Genomic DNA, 17,404 nt, shown 5'->3' on the forward strand with positions numbered 1-17,404 from the left:
GGTGGTAAAGCGTCACGGGGAGGCATATTGCAACTATTATCATGGAGTAACTCTCCCTCCCTCGTCCATATCTCCATAAGCCCCACTGGTCACATCAACTCCCCGATCACCAAGCTGCACAGCACTGTGTACATTGAGTCCCATCAGGGAGAAACAGACACACTCAGAGTTTGACTGTTGATGGTCTGATAATTCATGCCCCTGCAAAGACACAACCCTGCGTCACATAAGATTGTGTAGATCTGGAGGGTCTTCTTCACACTCTTCAAAATAAACTTTACAACTAATTTAATACAGAATTAAGTGGCTAAAAACAAAAAAGGAAATCAATTGTACTCTGCACGGTAAAAGGATAATATTGATTATTGAATTGCTGACTACTCTTTTGGTTGCTTAATGCATGCAGATGCACTGAACACCCAATTACACTACCACGTCTCAATATGCTCAGTTTCTGGTTTGCTAAGGTTCCAGTAATTTGCAAGCTGCCTCACTGACTGTCCGGATGCCATGTAAGATGATCCCCACATGGTCACGTGATATGTTTTATATTTAATTCGCAGTATAGATGAAGAGTCCGACCACTGGGCTCGGTCCTTTGAGTCTCTGCTTTGCTCTCCAGCAGAACAAAGCTTCTCTCACAGTATGTGTGAGGAGACGGGGCTTTCATCTCTGTGTATGTTTAGACAGAAGTGACTGACACACGGGGCAGAGAGCAGCGTAGCTCCAAACCAGAACCCCACACGGCTGAGTCCCGCACCAGAACACTGGATGCTGGTACGATGTACTAAAGAGGACCTGTGGCTGTTGTGCGTTTTGAAAGATGATATGCAGTTGATTATTGTGTTGAATTAACATACAATCATTGGTCCTGGCTTCATATCAGGAATGCAAAACAGATAAACATCCAGAAGTAACTGGAATGAATTCATAAACCTTGAAGAAGGTTTTGGCCACAATCTGACGCCCGCAGGAAACTTTATTTATAGTTGTTCCAAATCTGGGGGTTGGGGCCCTCCGAGGTCACATGAGAGATCTGATGGTTCATGAGAGGATTATCTTTCCTTTTTTTTTCGGGGGGGGGGGTTTTGTGAATTATACAGTTTCATCTCCTGAGGCCACTATAATGTCATAAAATTAAAACAAGAATCAATCTTTGGTGGAACTTACTTACTTATGCAGTCTGTTAGAAGGTATTATGTAGCTTTGTTTTAAACAGAGCTTATTTAAACATTTATTTATTAGCTCAGCAACAAGGCAATTTTTGACTTTAAGACCAGATCGGAAAATATGAGGCAATGTATATTGACACCTTGCAATAGGACTGTGTTAATAATGCAGTGCATGATGTGGTTGAATAATCCAAAGGCTGTCAAAAAGTTAAAGTTTTTGGCCTCGTTTTTCAAAGAACTTAAAGTTTCAGGATGTAGGATAAAACAACTTTGGACAGACTTACTTTTAAAGGTAGATTGTCCCAGATATGAAGTGCATAAACTAAATGCTGCTGTTTTGCTTTCGCCCTGACAGCAAACAGACATTTCCCAGCAACAGTTCATAGCAGACGGTGATGTATTCTGGCTCTAAACTGCTTGGGGCTTTACAAACCAACCGCAGCAACAATCATGAGTCAAAAATGTTGTGAGTTGCTGTTTTATTAGATTCACTTTACTGTTACCCTTAAGTAGAACTAGTTATTCTTCACTATTCCACTGTTTTCCTTTTCCTCTCAGTCGCTCATACACACACACAGACATGCGCATTGCTGCGTCTTGCTGCATGCTCCATCTCATCTCCTCAAAAGGTTGTGATGCAGACCCACCCAGCATTCTTTATACATTGGTTCATTGTTTGTTTAAATCCCACACAGTCACAAAAGCAGGGTGTGTGAGTCAGGCTGAGAGACAGAGATTTGAGCGAGAGAGAGAGAGAGAGCGCCAGCGATCAGGGTGGGACATGTTATTACAACTTATCATCAATCGGAGTGCACGGTAGCCAGTGGGATTATTGTTCCCAGTTTGGCGGGGAGTTTGGCAAGTTAGATCTCTGCGGGGGGGAAACAGACGACCCCCCCCCGGTGATAAAACAAAATAAGCCTAAGCTGAAGGGAGGTCAGTAGAGCAGCAGAAACAAGTTGGTTTCAAGTTTGGCCTTGTTTGCCTTCTTATACGTTCAGATTAACTTGCCAATAGAACAATATAATAGGATATTGTATTTAAAATAAGACTTGGCTTGGCTATAATTATTGTTTTGTTCTTTTATGAAAGTAGTTTTGACGCTGAGATATAAAACTATTTTATATTTACTATTTCATCCACTAAAAAGGCAACTATCAGTTACAATCATTTTGCCATTTGTTCCCATTACAAAATATTTTATTGTAACCAGAAACAATTTCTTAAAGGTTAATAGCATACCTCTCAGTGTTGTTATCTGGGATTATGTGGCCCTTGATAAATTAATGTGGTCAGGAACTCTTGCCATAAGGCTCAGGGTATAGCTGCAGTGATACTGATATCTGCCTTGTCCCCTATAATGTAAAAACAAAAATAAAAACATTCCTGGAAAACACGGCGATTGACGCAAATCTGTATCTGCTCTCTGCTCATCAGCCTGCACTGACTCTGGGGACTAAAAAAATGACGTGGATGAATCATTCAAAAGCTGCATTCCTTTTTGTTTTCAACGTTTCTGGCATAAGTACAGAGCAATGACGAATCAGTTAATTCACTAATCACATTCTCATCGGGTATCTGTATTATTCATCTGATAGTTGGATCTTGTGGATGCCCTCTCCTTTTGTCGCCTGTGTTTGAGGTGTTATCATTTCGGAGTTCCCGTATCTACCAGTGATCGAAAGATTCCAGGAATCACATCATTGTTAGAGCGGGAGTGACTAGCTGCTCTGTTGCCGTGGACACCGTCTCTATCTGCTCCTCAAGGCCGCTGATGTCACAAAAACAGTCACAAACATGATGCGAGGGGCAACGTCCTCCTCCTCTTTCTCCTCCTCCTCCTCCCGTCTCTCTGTCTGCCTCTCCATTCCTCTCTCTCTCCTCCCTGCATGTGATGACCTAGACTGATCACGTCTTCTGCAACTTCTAAAATTTCCCTGACACAGCCTATGCCCCTCTAACAATACAGAGTTACTATGTCTCTCTCTCTCTCTCTCTCTCTGTCTCGCTCTGTCTCTCTCTCTCTCTCTCTCTCTCTCTCTCTCTATCGCTATCTCTATCTCTCTCTGTCTCTATCTCTCTCCCTCTCTCTCTCTCTCTCTCTCTCTATCTCTGTGTAACACTCACGCAGCCTGACGTTTCCTCTCCTGGGACCTGATTTTTAATTCAAAATGGCAGCCAGTGTTGGTTGATTGCTTTAGCTCTGGATGATTCAGCAGTAGGGTAAATGTCGTTAGATAAAGTCAAGACCACGTATTTCTTTCTTGAATATATCCCTATCCTTTAAACACACACACACACACTCACACACACACACACACACACAAACATCAGCGTTTACAGCTGCAGTTGTTAAGCCAAAGGTCACCAGACGGGGTTAGGTGGGGTGAAAGCAATGTGATCCTCCATGCTTTCGCAACCAGCCCCCCTTCCACACACACACATACGCACTCTCCACACACTCACTTTCCCCTCGTCGCATGCCATTGTCACTCTATTAGAACCTGCTTTCAGCTGCTCGTCTCACACACATGACATGACACACTCGCCCACGAACACATCTCTCAGCGCTGTCAGTGTCAGACGCTGTTGCGAATGCAAGCTCAGCGTATGTAGAGTGATTGACGTACGACCTGGTTAGTCTGGTTAATGGAAAGGTTAAACCTCGGTTGAATTTTTCTTTACTCAGTTAATACAAAATCTTTACTTAGCTCGCCACCGGAGATTTTAAATGGGAACAGACAACTGACAAACTCTCCATCCATGTGCTGAGGCATTAGGAAATAAATCAGGGCCTGTAATCCCGCTCCATGCGTGCTGTATAACTGTCACCTGCTATGTGCAACACAGTCTGAAATAATTTTAAAGTGGAGATAAAGAGAGCCTGAGATTTTAACTTCAGCCGAGTGGATTAAACAAAATATCGGAAAGAGCCCCCCCCCCGTTTAAGTGTCTCCCTGCTCCTAATCTCCCCCCTCGTTTCCCCTCACACCTGTCCGCTGATCCAGTGTCAGTGAAAGTGTGCGAGAGATGGGAGAGGGGAATGAAGTCATGTCAGAGTTTAGAGCTGGGTCCCACTGGGGACAGCTCTGTCAGCAGTGGAAAGCACAGGCTGCCACAGTCAGCTCAGCTGCGCCACAGGGCTGAAAGTAAATACACGTCTTTCCTGGACCGTGGACGTGTTTGTGTCGGCATTTCTCCGATGTGTGCGTGATCGGCCACCTGTTACACCGAACACGACCTTGATCTGCACGTATTACTGAGTATGCATTCTTGCTTGTGCGTCTATGTATGTCAGACTTCTTTGTAGACTCCTCCTTCTCCAGACTGAAGGTATAATTGGAGACTGACAGCAGGCAGCAAAAAGGGATCCCTGTCTGAGATAATTATTCAAAGGCTTTGAAGTGTGACCCCCAGATGACTGCTGATATAATATACATATGGATCAAATGAGTGGGCAGTATTTAAAGTGTCAGTCAAACATGTAGATTAGATGGACGTCTGGAAAGCAGCACCCCAGTGTCAGTCATGACCACCTGGGGCTGGTGCAGACTCACACACACACACACACACACACACACACACACAAACACACACAACACACGTTCACATGTCCCTGCTGGGACCGACAGAAATAGCAAGCTCGTAACAATTAGTGGGAGACCCGCCCTCGACCTAATGTGAATCTTGAATGTCTGACATTGAGCTAGCGACTGTATAAACACGGTACTGAGCTTTCAATTCACATAAAATCCCTTACACATTCTCCCATTCCAGTATTTCCAAACGTATTGTAACACAGAACATGATCATGGTTGAAATAGATACCAAAACGAATTATGTATTTTTAAATAAGTCAGCATGGCAGGATCACAGCCCAGTTAATAAGACAGTAAAGAAAACAGTTAAATACTTTGTGACCAACTCATAGTCCGCATTAGCCATTTAAAGTTGTGCCATAAATACTCTACCCTTGGTTTTTCAACATATATTTGTCCATTTGTACATTTTACAGACATTTTCACTATGAACGCAGCCTAACTTACAGTTCATGTGCATTTTGTCACTTCTGCATTCCCCCTTTAGGGCCGTTGTTCCAGGGAGAACTGCAAGTATCTGCACCCTCCTCCCCACCTAAAGACCCAGCTGGAGATCAATGGCAGGAACAACCTGATCCAGCAGAAGAACATGGCCATGCTGGCACAGCAGATGCAGCTCAATGCCATGATGCCCGGCACACAGCTACCACCTATGGTGAGAGGACACACAAGTATGAACACAGCACAGCTACTGCACACGGTGAGACCACATGCGATGTAAAAGCTCACACATATACTGTTCCTTCACTGTTTGTGGCTCTTTATGTCTTTTTCCGCCAGCCCCACTCTTTTCCAATGTTTGTGGGTTTTCACCGGCTTTATCCACAGTGGTTTCATTTCTCTGCCTTTACTTTGCTCTCATCCAGCCCATGTTCTCGATGGCGCCAGGCCTGGCCAGCAATGCCAGTGCAGCAGCAGCAGTCGCAGCCGCGGCCTTTAATCCCTACCTGAGCCCTGTGTCACCAAGCCTGATGCAGCAAGAGATCCTACCCAGCGCCCCTGTCCTCATGGCCTCAAACCCCAACGTCGGCCAAGTTCCCAACGCTGCCGCCGCTGCTGCCCAGAAACTGCTGAGAACAGACAGACTTGAGGTAACAGACAGACTAATGAATACGATCTGCTAAGCTTTGTTTTGGAGCAAGGATGTAACATGTGGCAAAGAACTCCCTGCTACGAGAGCATTATAGTTAAAGCTTTATTGAACTGTACATCATGTTTGTGTGTCTCTCTCAGCGGGAGCAGCGTCACCCAGGATTTAATGAGCCTATAAACAAGACAAGTGGAGTTAACAAGTGGTTAAACAAGCATAAGACAAACACCATCCTTATTGGACTTGCATGAACTGTTTCTGAAACTGATTTGTAATATTAATAACAAGTAGTATGATGCAAAGTGCAAGCTAATTAAAATAAAATTAGAAATCAGTCCGTCAGAGTCACATACACTAATTTATTTCATCGGCGGGAGATGTTTCCTGATTAGTAGCTGGTTGCTGTTTTGATGACCTTAGTCTCACTTAATCAGACTCGTCTAGTTCCATTTCATTGTGCTTTGGTTGGCTTGACAACAACATTAGACAAGGACCAGAAATGAGCCTGAACTTGTTGAGTATTTATTCGAGTGGAGGGTGCAGTAATGGTTTCAAAATTGCTGGTACAGTAATAGACAAAAAAATGGCAAAGAGGCACGTTGTCTTTCATAAAAATCTGAACTGTAACCCCTGCTCAGAGCAATAATATTTTTTGGGGCAAAGCCGTCGAGACCAACGTCAGCAGAGAAATTAGGGAAACAGCAGCCACGTAATACCCATGCGTTCATGTCAACTCTGATTCATAAGAAGGTGCTGCCCTCTGGTGTCACACATGTGAACTTTTAAATGTGTTTGAGGGTTTCGAGTTACTCAGACTCCAGAAAACAGGCCACAGTTCCTCATGCAGAAGATCATAATCAGTGCAGAAGTTTCAGTGTTGCCTTCAACTTCCTCATTGTAATGTCCATGCAGGACCAAATACAGGAACTACATATCTAACAGTTGTTGGAAAACAAGAAGTACATTGTAAACAGTACGTCTGTGTAAATCCGAGGCTTCGCATTTGCTTTCTCACAGCAAGAAGATTAGGATCTCGTAATGCATTTTGAACTGTTTATTGGACTGCAGGTCTCATGCATTTTTAAGTTAAATGGATTTGGTGCATATTCTCCCTCTGTAATTAGAAACTAAAAGCTTGATGACTCCCACAACAAATACACAACAATTCTCCTGCTGTATCCACGTACTGTGCCGTGCCCCTCTTCTCATGGTTCCTCTCCTCGTCTCCAGGTGTGTCGGGAGTACCAGAGGGGCAACTGCTCCCGGGGCGAGGACGACTGTCGCTTCGCCCACCCCGCCGACAGCACCATGATCGACACCAACGACAACACCGTCACCGTGTGCATGGACTACATCAAGGGCCGCTGCTCCCGGGAAAAGTGCAAGTACTTCCACCCGCCAGCCCACCTGCAGGCCAAAATCAAGGCGACGCAGCACCAGGTGAACCAGGCCACAGCCGCCGCAGCCATGGTGAGCAGTCTGTACGAGCGCGGGCACGCACTCTTTCACACCCCCACAACAGCCATGTACTCAGTAAGTTTTAAATGTACTTTGATTGTAAATGAAATGACCTACAAAGGAATATGTTCTGTGGCATCACACTCACGTTCATGTTTGAATGTGTCTCACCGACCCGGTTTGTATCGTGTAGCTTTTCAGTTCTGCTCTTGCCAGGTCAAATTTGAAAGGTCTGCATGTTGGTTTGGGTAAAATCTCCTTGGTGCTGGATGATATGAAGAAGGGAGGGACCACGGCACATTGTTAATTGTCAATATGCTCGTCACTGCTCGTCCCTGATGTGACAAAACAATTGTCTTGTTCCTTGTTCATCTCATCCCAGGCCACAAGCAGAGAGTCACTTCCTCTGTCCACCTCTCTCTGGTGCCTTATTTGTGACTCCATTGTTTCTGTGCTTCCTATCTATTACTGTACTTCTCTTCCTCTTGACATTATTCTAAAAAGAAAAGGGATTCATTGTGCTGCCGGTCCTGTGTCACAGTAAAAGCACCTTTGAATAATAGTGCAGCCACACTTGTCTGTTGATCACTCTCCGGGCTCTTAATGACTCAGCGTGAATCATTGTAATGTGACCCTGACTACAATGTGCATCGTGAAACAGAAACTTCTATATATTCTGTCCAACACCATTACTGAGACCCACTTAAAGTAATGATTGAATAATTTTCTCATTGCTGTATGCATCCATCTTTGTGTGCCAATAACTAATGTAGATTAGTAGTTATCATTGATTATTATTGATGATCATGTAACTGTTGAGCAGCAGAGCTAGTGTCCACACTGTGCATGCCTTAGTCCTGTTCTCCCCTTGTATATTGCATTCCAATGATTTGTTTTTTATTTGTTTTTGTTTTTTCTCACCTATACCCAAACTGCACTGCTGCCCCCATGATGCACCTCTGCTTGCTGGTTTATGTTAATGCGCTTGAACCCCATTGGCCCATTGCCATCATGTGCTCGCTGCCTGCTAATTAAGACTCAGTCGGCTGTCAAATCACTGAAGCGACCCCTCGACGCAACCTTTGACCTGGTACTATGACCTTTCACCTTTTAGCTTGGCATGTGGCTTTGTTGTAGAGCAGTGTTTTAACCAAAGATACCTAGCTATTTTTGTTGTCGTTGTCTCCGTGCAATGTCTGTCTTTTCCTCCTGTTGAAACTGTCATTATTGCCTGTGATAAAATGATTGTGGCTTTCAGTGGTTTAGATATTAACAAAACAACCCCCCCCCCAAAAAAAAACATAGAACGACCTCAGACACAAATTCGAATGTGGCGTTTGGGGAAGAGGAGCCACAATCACTTCCTCACCTGTCGCTTGTTTAACAAAAGTCAGTGAGGGCTAGGGAAGTAGAGCTTCTTTTAACGGTGGCATGGCTTCAGTCTTAACGTCCAAGTCAGTGGTCAGTGTTGTGGAGCAGCTCAATCCAATGTGTGCATGTCTGTGTCGCTAGTGCATGTCAGATGGATAAGGGTGGGGCTAAGAGGAACAGTCGTTAAAACCATACGGGAGAGATCCCACCATAACAGTTGGGTACAGTTCAAATGATAGTTCACTCCATCATCAAAACTTTTTCTCACAGATATTCAGACTTCAAGAATGGCCTCATGCCAAGATCAAATCCACATGCAGAGAATTTCACGGTGTAGCGTCTGACACTGGAAATGTCTTTTTTCATCCACAGTCTTTCTGACTCATGTCGCTTGGCCTGAGACCATTATTGAAACGTGCCTGAGAGTGAACCATCACTTAAACATGGCTTCCACAGTTTATCATGGAGCTAGCAGTGCAGCTTCCCTCTCTCTGTGCTTCCTACCTGTTCCACCTCTTGTTAGCAGCCTTATTGTTTTAAACGTTAATGCTTGCTTATGTTGCACATAGTCCGTTTTAGGACAACAGAGGTTATAAATCTAAGTAAGCTTTCACATAATGTAATTACAATTAATGCTTGTTAGCCAGTAGCTCCAGTAGGCACCATGCTCCTGCTTGTGTAGTACTTGTGTCAGACTGCTGCTTGCTTGCTACTGATGATATGATGATATTGTTGTTGTTGTACACACAAGGATGATATGATACTGTTCCTATGATGTTCTCTAACCTATGTACCTTTTCTTTTTCTTTTTTTTTGCCTCTCTCCAACACTCCAACTCTCTTTCTCTTTTCCACGCACCTCTCTCTGTGTCTCTCTCTCTCTCTCTCTCTCTCTCTCTCTCTCTCTCTCTCTCTCTCTCTCTCTCTCTCTCTCTCTCTCTCTCTCTCTCTCTCTCTCTGCTGTTTTCTTATTTATCTATCCTTTCTCACTGACCTCCCTCCATCTGGCTGAGCAGGGCATCGCCCCTAATGTCATGGCTCCCATGCCTAAGCGGGCAGCTATGGAGAAGGCCAACGGGGCCTCTGCCATGTTTAACACTGGCATGCTCCAGTACCAACAGGCGCTGGCCAACATGCAGTTTCAGCAGCAGGCTGCTTTCCTCCCATCAGGTACGGCTCCGAAAGCAACCACCGCTAGTGCTCTGGCCGCCCGGAGGATGCCTGGATCAGTGTGACCTGGCTCCTGTTTAACTGGAGTTGTTCAAAGTGGTAGACTGAAGTGAAGAACAGATCCGCTGTGGACTATTTTCTACCTTTCTATCTTTAGATAAAGGGAAGTTACAGATTTTATAAATGGTGAACCTGAACTTTAAGAGCTAGAAAGGCTTTAACACATGTATGCATTATGCTTTGTATGGCACTGCATGATCACTAGAGTTGTTGAGAACAGATTAGATTATCTCTCTGCCTACTAATTGCCTTAATATAACTTTACATAGCTGCCTCCTGCTTCTCCTAGTACATGCAGGCTGATCGAGGAAGGCATGGACGTTTGAAAGAGAAAAGGATCAGAGTTTTTACTACTTGATCAAAGTGTCCACGGTGTGATTGCTCATGTTTTGTTGATATAAGATGGCTGGGGCTTTGGCTTGGGCTAAGATGAAAGGGGCTGGATGGGTTGATTGATGGTATCATGACAAAAGAAAAAAAACACATCAGGCTTCAGAGTCTGGCTTCATATACTGTTCCTCTCACTTCTGTCTAGAGTGTGTATATAATGTTTAATACTTAATAGTCACAGCCGTAATCGCACTGGCACTCTTGGTGTATTACACATTCATATGCATTACACTTCAGACAAAAGTTTGTACTCATTCTTTCATTTGATTAACAGATTATGATGAGTTCAACCCTTCGCCTTTTCCAATCACTGATGACTGTGTCGAAGAGATATTAACCCTTTTTTTCCCCACCTTATCTCTCCCCCCCTCACTCTAACGAACCTTGTGACGGGCTGTTTTGATTTCTCTCCCCTATCCAATCCACTTCCTGTTGCACTGCATGATGGGCAGGCTCAATATTGTGCATGACACCTTCAGGCGGCGTTGGTAGGTTCCAGCTTTCCTTCTTCAGTTTATCTGTTACCTCATGTCTGCGACTCACACGCCATCAAAATCCAGCATTCACGTTCTACCGTGTCGTGTTCACAGACGCTTTGTCGTGTTCACAGACGCTTTGTCGTGTTCACAGACGCTTTGTCGTGTTAATCTGAGATTTTGCTGACGTGAAAGTCAATGTTAGCATCGCTTGAAGAAACATTTTGTGATGTGACGCATTAGCAAGAGGGAAGACACATTATGTGAAATGTAAATGTTGTATATTACCTGTATGACCGCTTTTCAAAATATCCGGTTAACTGAAATTTATTGTGGTAACTTCTCTGCGTACACCTACTGTATAGTGCTTGACCACTCTCGTTCTCATGCCCTTCTAAACTTGGCTTCTGGCTGGTCTAACCTGACATCAATTAAGACCCCTTTAAAAATCGTTTAAAAAAGTGAGGGAGTTCAATTATAACCTTCCCCTTACCTCCTCTGTCATGAAGACTCTAAGACTCGTTGTTGTTACATCACCTTTATTTATATGTGTTTTTTTTGTAAAACTTTTGAGAAGGTAGTTCTCATGTAGAAGTAAAGTATCTCAAGTAAAGTATCTTTACATACACATTGGTCGGTCATTTGCCACCATGGCACATCGAGTTCTCCAATCAAGAGATGGCGGCAGAGGGAGGAAAGGGAACCAGTTCAATCGAATCCCTCTCTGTCTCCCTCTTCGCTCCTTCCCTCATTTGCCTGGTGTGTATGTTGTTAGACTGCTCCTCTTTGTATTTTTGCTTACATGATTTTCCCTCCAAAAAAGTTCCCATGATGCACGGTGGTAATCCAGCCACTGTGTCTGCCGGCAACACATCTGCCACAAGCGGTCCCTTCGCCACTGCCTCCGCCAATCAGGTTTGCACCGCTCCCTATCTATCTATCTATCTATCTATCTATCTATCTATCTATCTATCTATCTATCTATCTATCTATCGTTCTATCGTTCTATCGTTCTATCTATCGTTCTATCGTTCTATCTATCTATCTATCTATCTATCTATCGTTCTATCGTTCTATCTATCGTTCTATCTATCTATCTTTCTTTCTTTCTTTCTTTCTTTCTTTGCACATTGACGATCTGGGGATGCTTGTGTCTCACAGCGAGGGGAGGGTTGGGTATATGGTGGTACTCCCTCTTGTTGTCCTACACCAACATGTGTACATAGAGTCATACTGTAGCAATATTTGAAGGCATTTTGTGACTTTTACCAGAATATTCTAGTTTCATTTCCTAGATGATCTGTCTTGCTGGAGAAACATACTGTATTGCATTTGATGTGTCCTTGTTGTAACCTCGATTTTTGTCCTTTCCCATTTTGAGGACTCTTCCTTATCAAAGTTGACTACCAACGAATACATGCAATTGGTATGTATGAGGTAGTTAAATTTTTTTTAGAGCCATTTGCACAGCTTGTGCAACAATCGCTATCTGTCCCTTTGGTGCTTTTTTTTTTGTCGCTACTGCTTCCAGTATGTAAAGCAAAGCTTTACCATATTCCTTGTGTTTAAAAGTTGGACATACTCATTATTAAAGTCAGCAAAGTTCTAAATTCAGTCTGTAGGAAGATTTGTGACACTTTGATTTCATTCCTGTTGAAAGGATTTTGTGAACATTCTGTTAGATTTGTGAAACGTTTCAGCTGAAGTATCATGCAAATGTTCCAGTTTTCTGCATTGTATTGAGGTGTGCAGGTCAACAACATGGAGCACTTAGATTTGCATGGGGGAGTCACCTCACTGACTGACAGTTTCCCTTCCTCCCCCTCATCTGTCCCTCCCCTGACATCCCCCTCTTCCCCTCCCTGCTGCCCAGAGGTGTCTGTTTATTCTTGTTGACATGTCACTCCACGTATGAATTGTGCCAAACAGTAGCCAGATTGCTTCCTCTATCTCGACATCTTCGTGCTTTTCTAGCAATGAACTCATCTCAGTGTGAGAGGATGTGTTTGAATTGTGTTGACCTGCGTTTGTCTTGTCGGCCGACGTCCACTCTGAGGGTTTTTTGGTGCTTCATTTGATCCCTGTCTTTTTTCTACCCCCAGATTCCAATAATATCTGCAGATCATCTGAGTAGTCACAAGTACTTGACTCAAATGTAGTTCCTCTCCAGAACAGTGAGTTCCCATTTCAGTCCTCACACTCTTAAGAATTTAAGAATACATTTTAACATTGTCATTCTGTCTTACTCTGTGGCAGAACTTTTAAACATTTAATGCAATTTAAACATTTTTATAAGGGAAATTCATTATGTCTTTCAGATCAAATGAATGTGTGCTGGCACCGTCCAAGCCAAAAGAGTTCAGCCTTTATGTACATAACCTTCAGAATGTCAAAGCAATGGGATGAGGAGGGTCTGCCATCTCTTAGCCGGTCCACAAAGCTGGTCTCGTCACACACGTAAACATCAAGGGTGCAACACACGATCTGTGCCATGTTCCCACATATCAATGTCAAGAAGAATTTGTTGTCAAATTCAACGTCCAGCCGCGAGAAGAGGATGTTCTTGGTGCCGGGGTCAGTGCGACTCCCCTCAGCGGGAAGCGTTCACATTACACCTTTGTGACTGACTCAATCATAGCACTCAATTTGATCTTATCGTTAACATTACTGCACGCACAGAAGGTCAAGAGCGTGGTTGCATGAAGCAACATCCAGTGCTGGTACGTTAGTAGACCAAGATTTATCTTTCCTTTTTTATTTGTTCTGCTTTATTTTTATTTCTTTGTTTAATCGATAGCCATATTTCATAGTTTACAAGTGAAACGCAAACATGCACCTTGAATTTCAATTGAAATCTGAATGGCACAATGATTTTAACAGGAATTGTTTTTCTCGCCAAAAGAATTAGGCATGTACAGTATTGTGTTTTTATGGCTACTAGTGAAACTAGATGTTGAAATGAGGGTCTTGGACATATGAATGTTCTGGGTAAACCAACATACCTGTGTACCTTGAAAGCACAGCCAGGCTAGCTTTGTTCTCACCTTGTCATGTGCCATCATGGCCATACAGCTAAAACCAGAGTGTTATCTCAGCAGTGTTATATGTTTACCGAAGGTAAAAGTTTTATATGGCTCTTTTTTTGTATTGTTTTCATTTTTTAACTTTAATCTAATTAATCAGTTTTAGAAGTGGGGTTTGCCATTTTCTTGTTTTTGAAATTAAAAATTGAGGGCGTTTCTAAAGTTTATCATACCTCTTTTCTAGTACTAGTGTTATTTTATTTTTTTCAATTTTATTGGGATTAAGCTGTTGCTCAAGTCCATTGACTCTAAAGCCTGGTGAAGTGGAGGGTGTAGCTTCAGTTGACATCGTGTTACCTTGTTCCTGCTCTTTAAAAGAGAGGCGACTCTGAAACTGTGTCTCCCAAGAAGCACTGTTGAGCCATGTGTAGATAGGAATTTAAAACAACAGACCCAAAGGTCTATCAGTCATTTTAACCACATGTGCACTTGAACAACTGTTTGTCGGATCACCCTGTTTTCATTTCTCACCCCATTTTAAGCCCACTTTCATTTTTTGAAGAAATACAAAACATCATATGACTCTGAATTGTATTTCAGGCAAAACATGAAGGTCGTCATTCACTTATAGATCTGACTATGGATACCAAAGCACAGTTTTTCTTCATGATCGTATACACAAAGGTTTATAGAAGCATCTCTCATGAGGCTCAAACAATTAAGGAAACATGTTTATCATCTGACAGTTTTTTTATGATCACTTCCTGTTCTGTTTTCACAGAGGTGTGTAGTGTGTCTTTACCGATTGTAATGTACCTAACAAAGCCTTAGATTACAATTAATGGGTCCCGACCCAATCAAATGTACTTTCAATCACCATGCAGGTAAAGAACACCAATGACGTTTTAAGGTTCTCTCACGTGCCGCTTATGATCTTTTTCTTTTTTTTTTTGTTCCTTCTCTCTATGTCAAAGTAACAATTACTCTCTTAAATTTCATTGAACTTATGTGTTATGTACTACTTAAGGATTTGAATCTATTTGAGGTATGTAGTTGTAGATTTTTTCGTGTTTTTTTTTGCCTTACTATATATTACTTGACAACATAGATATAGCCGTTGTAGATTTTGAGGTAGTATGACATTCATCACTTTTTCAAACCATATAAATGATAATGTGTTGAGTCAGTTTTAAATATTCACTTCATTCATATAGCTGGACGTCTTTTTCAGTTGATGTTACATTATCACTTAATTTTGTTGATGAAAGACTTTTTTTGATACAAGGAATGAGATCAGTTAATTTGCTGCCACTGCAGCATCAGAAAAACTAATGTTTGAACCTTAAATTTTCCTTGTAAAATGTCAAGATCACATTTGAAAATATATTGTATTGAGATATAGATTGTCCATGTTTAAGAGTACAAATTATTTTCTACTGTATCCATTTCAAAAAGATATGTACTTTTGTTGGAATATTTCTTAAGTTTGCCCTGAATGTCAGGCCAAAACGAGCAGTGAAATTGACGGGTGTCTGGATGTTGGGTTGATAGTGAGATTGGGAGCGAGAGAGAAACAGACTTTTCCGGACTGGAGGAGTCACGAAATGCTGCAGACGATGAGTTCTAACCTAAGGGACGAAGGTTGACTTTTTGCACTTCTGTATATAGTCAAATGAACAGAGAAAAAAATGTGTATCATATTGAGATATTATTTTGAATAAAAAAAATATCTATAATTATAAGGAATTTTGTTAGATTAATTTAAATTCTTAAATTAGAAGACCAGCTTAAAAAAAAAAATGCTTGCAAAGAAGGGCACTAGTTTCTTGGCCAAATGCATTCAGAGAAAGCTATGCGCTTTTTGTCTTATTTTATCGGTGGCTAGAATTGCCAGGGAATGTTGTCGGGGAGTAGACATCCCCATGTCATGCAGACTCCACCCCCCTCATCGGATAACGCATCCAACGATGTCCATGTATCATTTGTTGGACTTGGTCATGCAGTATTGCTGCTCCCATGGTATAGTTGACACATACAACTATCAGAGATTTGTATTCTATTATAGTTTGATTTGAATGCATGTAAAAGTACAAACATTTAAACAACAGCAACTGCGTAGTTACAGTATGTAAGGAAAAATAACCCATTCAGGATACACAGTAATATGTTTATTTACAGTAGATAACATCCACAGTGAGGAGAAATAATACTACAAAAACAAGTCATCTTACTCTTGTGTGATGAAATATTTTTCCAAGTAAACATGTTATTTAAAGAATGATAAAATATTAGCACTCATCCACCCCAGATACTTTCTCACAGCCATATAATTACACCGACTCTGTGCACTCAGCAGGTGAAGGCTCACCACACCAAATGTATATTTGGCCAATTAGTTTTTCAGATGAATGTAAGAGTCACCAGTCAGCACAGAGCATGTTTCTAATGTTGGCTGCTGCGTCGGCACCAAAGAACCAAAGCACCGTTTTCTCCAAATCCGATGTTCGGCCTCCTGGCTCGCACAGAGGTTTCTCTTCCCTGCTGGGGGCACATGTACGCTTTGACTGCTTTTTACTTGTAAGTGCAACCATCAATTATGTATTTGCTAACAACTGCAACACAATAATGTAATATTCTGTCTTCAGATTTGTTTATGCACATTTTATTGTTGCCATAATTGACTCTTGCTGTATGGATGAAAAAAAAAAAATCTGAATAAAACAATATTTGATTTGCTCATGCAACTGTTGTGTGGTGACTGCTTTTCTGTGTTCTTGATGTGTGGTTCAATCAAACACTCAGTATTATTCAGTTGATGCCTACAAGTTAAGATATCCCTGAATTCAACTTAATATTTATTAATTGGAAAACCTATAATGCAAAGGATATTTAATATGTTTTTCTGTATATCAACAAAACTAAATCAGATTTTTAGTTTCTTGGAGAGAGTGTATAAAGTTCAGTTGGTAGGAGGATATTATACCAAGTAGTTTATTCCAATCTGTGATCCAAATGCAAACCAACATTAAAGTTGCAGTGTGTAGAGTTTAGTGACATCTAGTGGTGAAATTGCATGTGGCAGCTGAATACCCCTCATCCTCCCCTCCCAAGCATGGAAGAGAATCTGTTGTAACCTTCAGTTTTCATAAAAACTCAAAGGGTGTTTAGTTTTTCCAGTCTGGGATAGTACAAGAAAAAAGGGGGCCTCCATAGACAGGACCCTCCCAATGTAAATATAAAGTATTTAAATAATAAGGGCCCATTCTAGGGTAAATAAAACAACAATTTGTATAATTTAGATAGAACACACTCGTGAAAGCATCACTAGGATAGTTTTATATTAAATCTCTGTCAATAGATCCCTTTCACCTAAATCCTACACACTGGACCTTTAAATCGCATCTCACGTTAAAACTGAAAATGTATCAGTAATAATAATCCAACAATGTAAGATATCATAGGCTCAGGATGTAGAACGGGTCGTCCACAAACCATAAATTCAGTGGTATGGTCCCCAGCTCCTCGAGTCCTAGGGCAAGTATTGAACCCGGGATTTTAAACTTTTACTTCCATACATTTTCATGCTATTATTGCTT

General features: G+C 41.9%; 1 protein-coding gene across 32 annotated transcripts in view; it reads left to right on the plus strand.

Moving 5' to 3' along the window:
• The window catches only part of mbnl1 (muscleblind-like splicing regulator 1), a 38,139-nt gene extending 21,587 nt beyond the window's left edge, over positions 1 to 16,552 (plus strand). For 9 of the 32 annotated variants that reach the window (XM_053437294.1, XM_053437282.1, XM_053437312.1 and 6 more), the window contains 10 exons: positions 5,259 to 5,471; positions 5,638 to 5,862; positions 7,092 to 7,394; positions 8,356 to 8,409; positions 9,706 to 9,859; positions 10,762 to 10,797; positions 11,609 to 11,700; positions 12,167 to 12,211; positions 12,888 to 12,959; positions 13,104 to 16,552. In XM_053437294.1, the coding sequence (XP_053293269.1) occupies positions 5,259 to 5,471; positions 5,638 to 5,862; positions 7,092 to 7,394; positions 8,356 to 8,409; positions 9,706 to 9,859; positions 10,762 to 10,797; positions 11,609 to 11,700; positions 12,167 to 12,211; positions 12,888 to 12,944 (1,179 nt within the window). In that variant the 3' untranslated portion in view covers positions 12,945 to 12,959; positions 13,104 to 16,552. The remainder of the gene's footprint in view (positions 1 to 5,258; positions 5,472 to 5,637; positions 5,863 to 7,091; positions 7,395 to 8,355; positions 8,410 to 9,705; positions 9,860 to 10,761; positions 10,798 to 11,608; positions 11,701 to 12,166; positions 12,212 to 12,887; positions 12,960 to 13,103) is intronic. The other 23 variants (XM_053437286.1, XM_053437288.1, XM_053437292.1 and 20 more) reach the window with 23 other exon arrangements.
• The last annotated feature ends 852 nt before the right edge of the window (positions 16,553 to 17,404 follow it).

The sequence above is a fragment of the Pleuronectes platessa genome, chromosome 13 (genome assembly GCF_947347685.1).
Source record: "Pleuronectes platessa chromosome 13, fPlePla1.1, whole genome shotgun sequence".
Classification (NCBI taxonomy): domain Eukaryota; kingdom Metazoa; phylum Chordata; class Actinopteri; order Pleuronectiformes; family Pleuronectidae; genus Pleuronectes; species Pleuronectes platessa.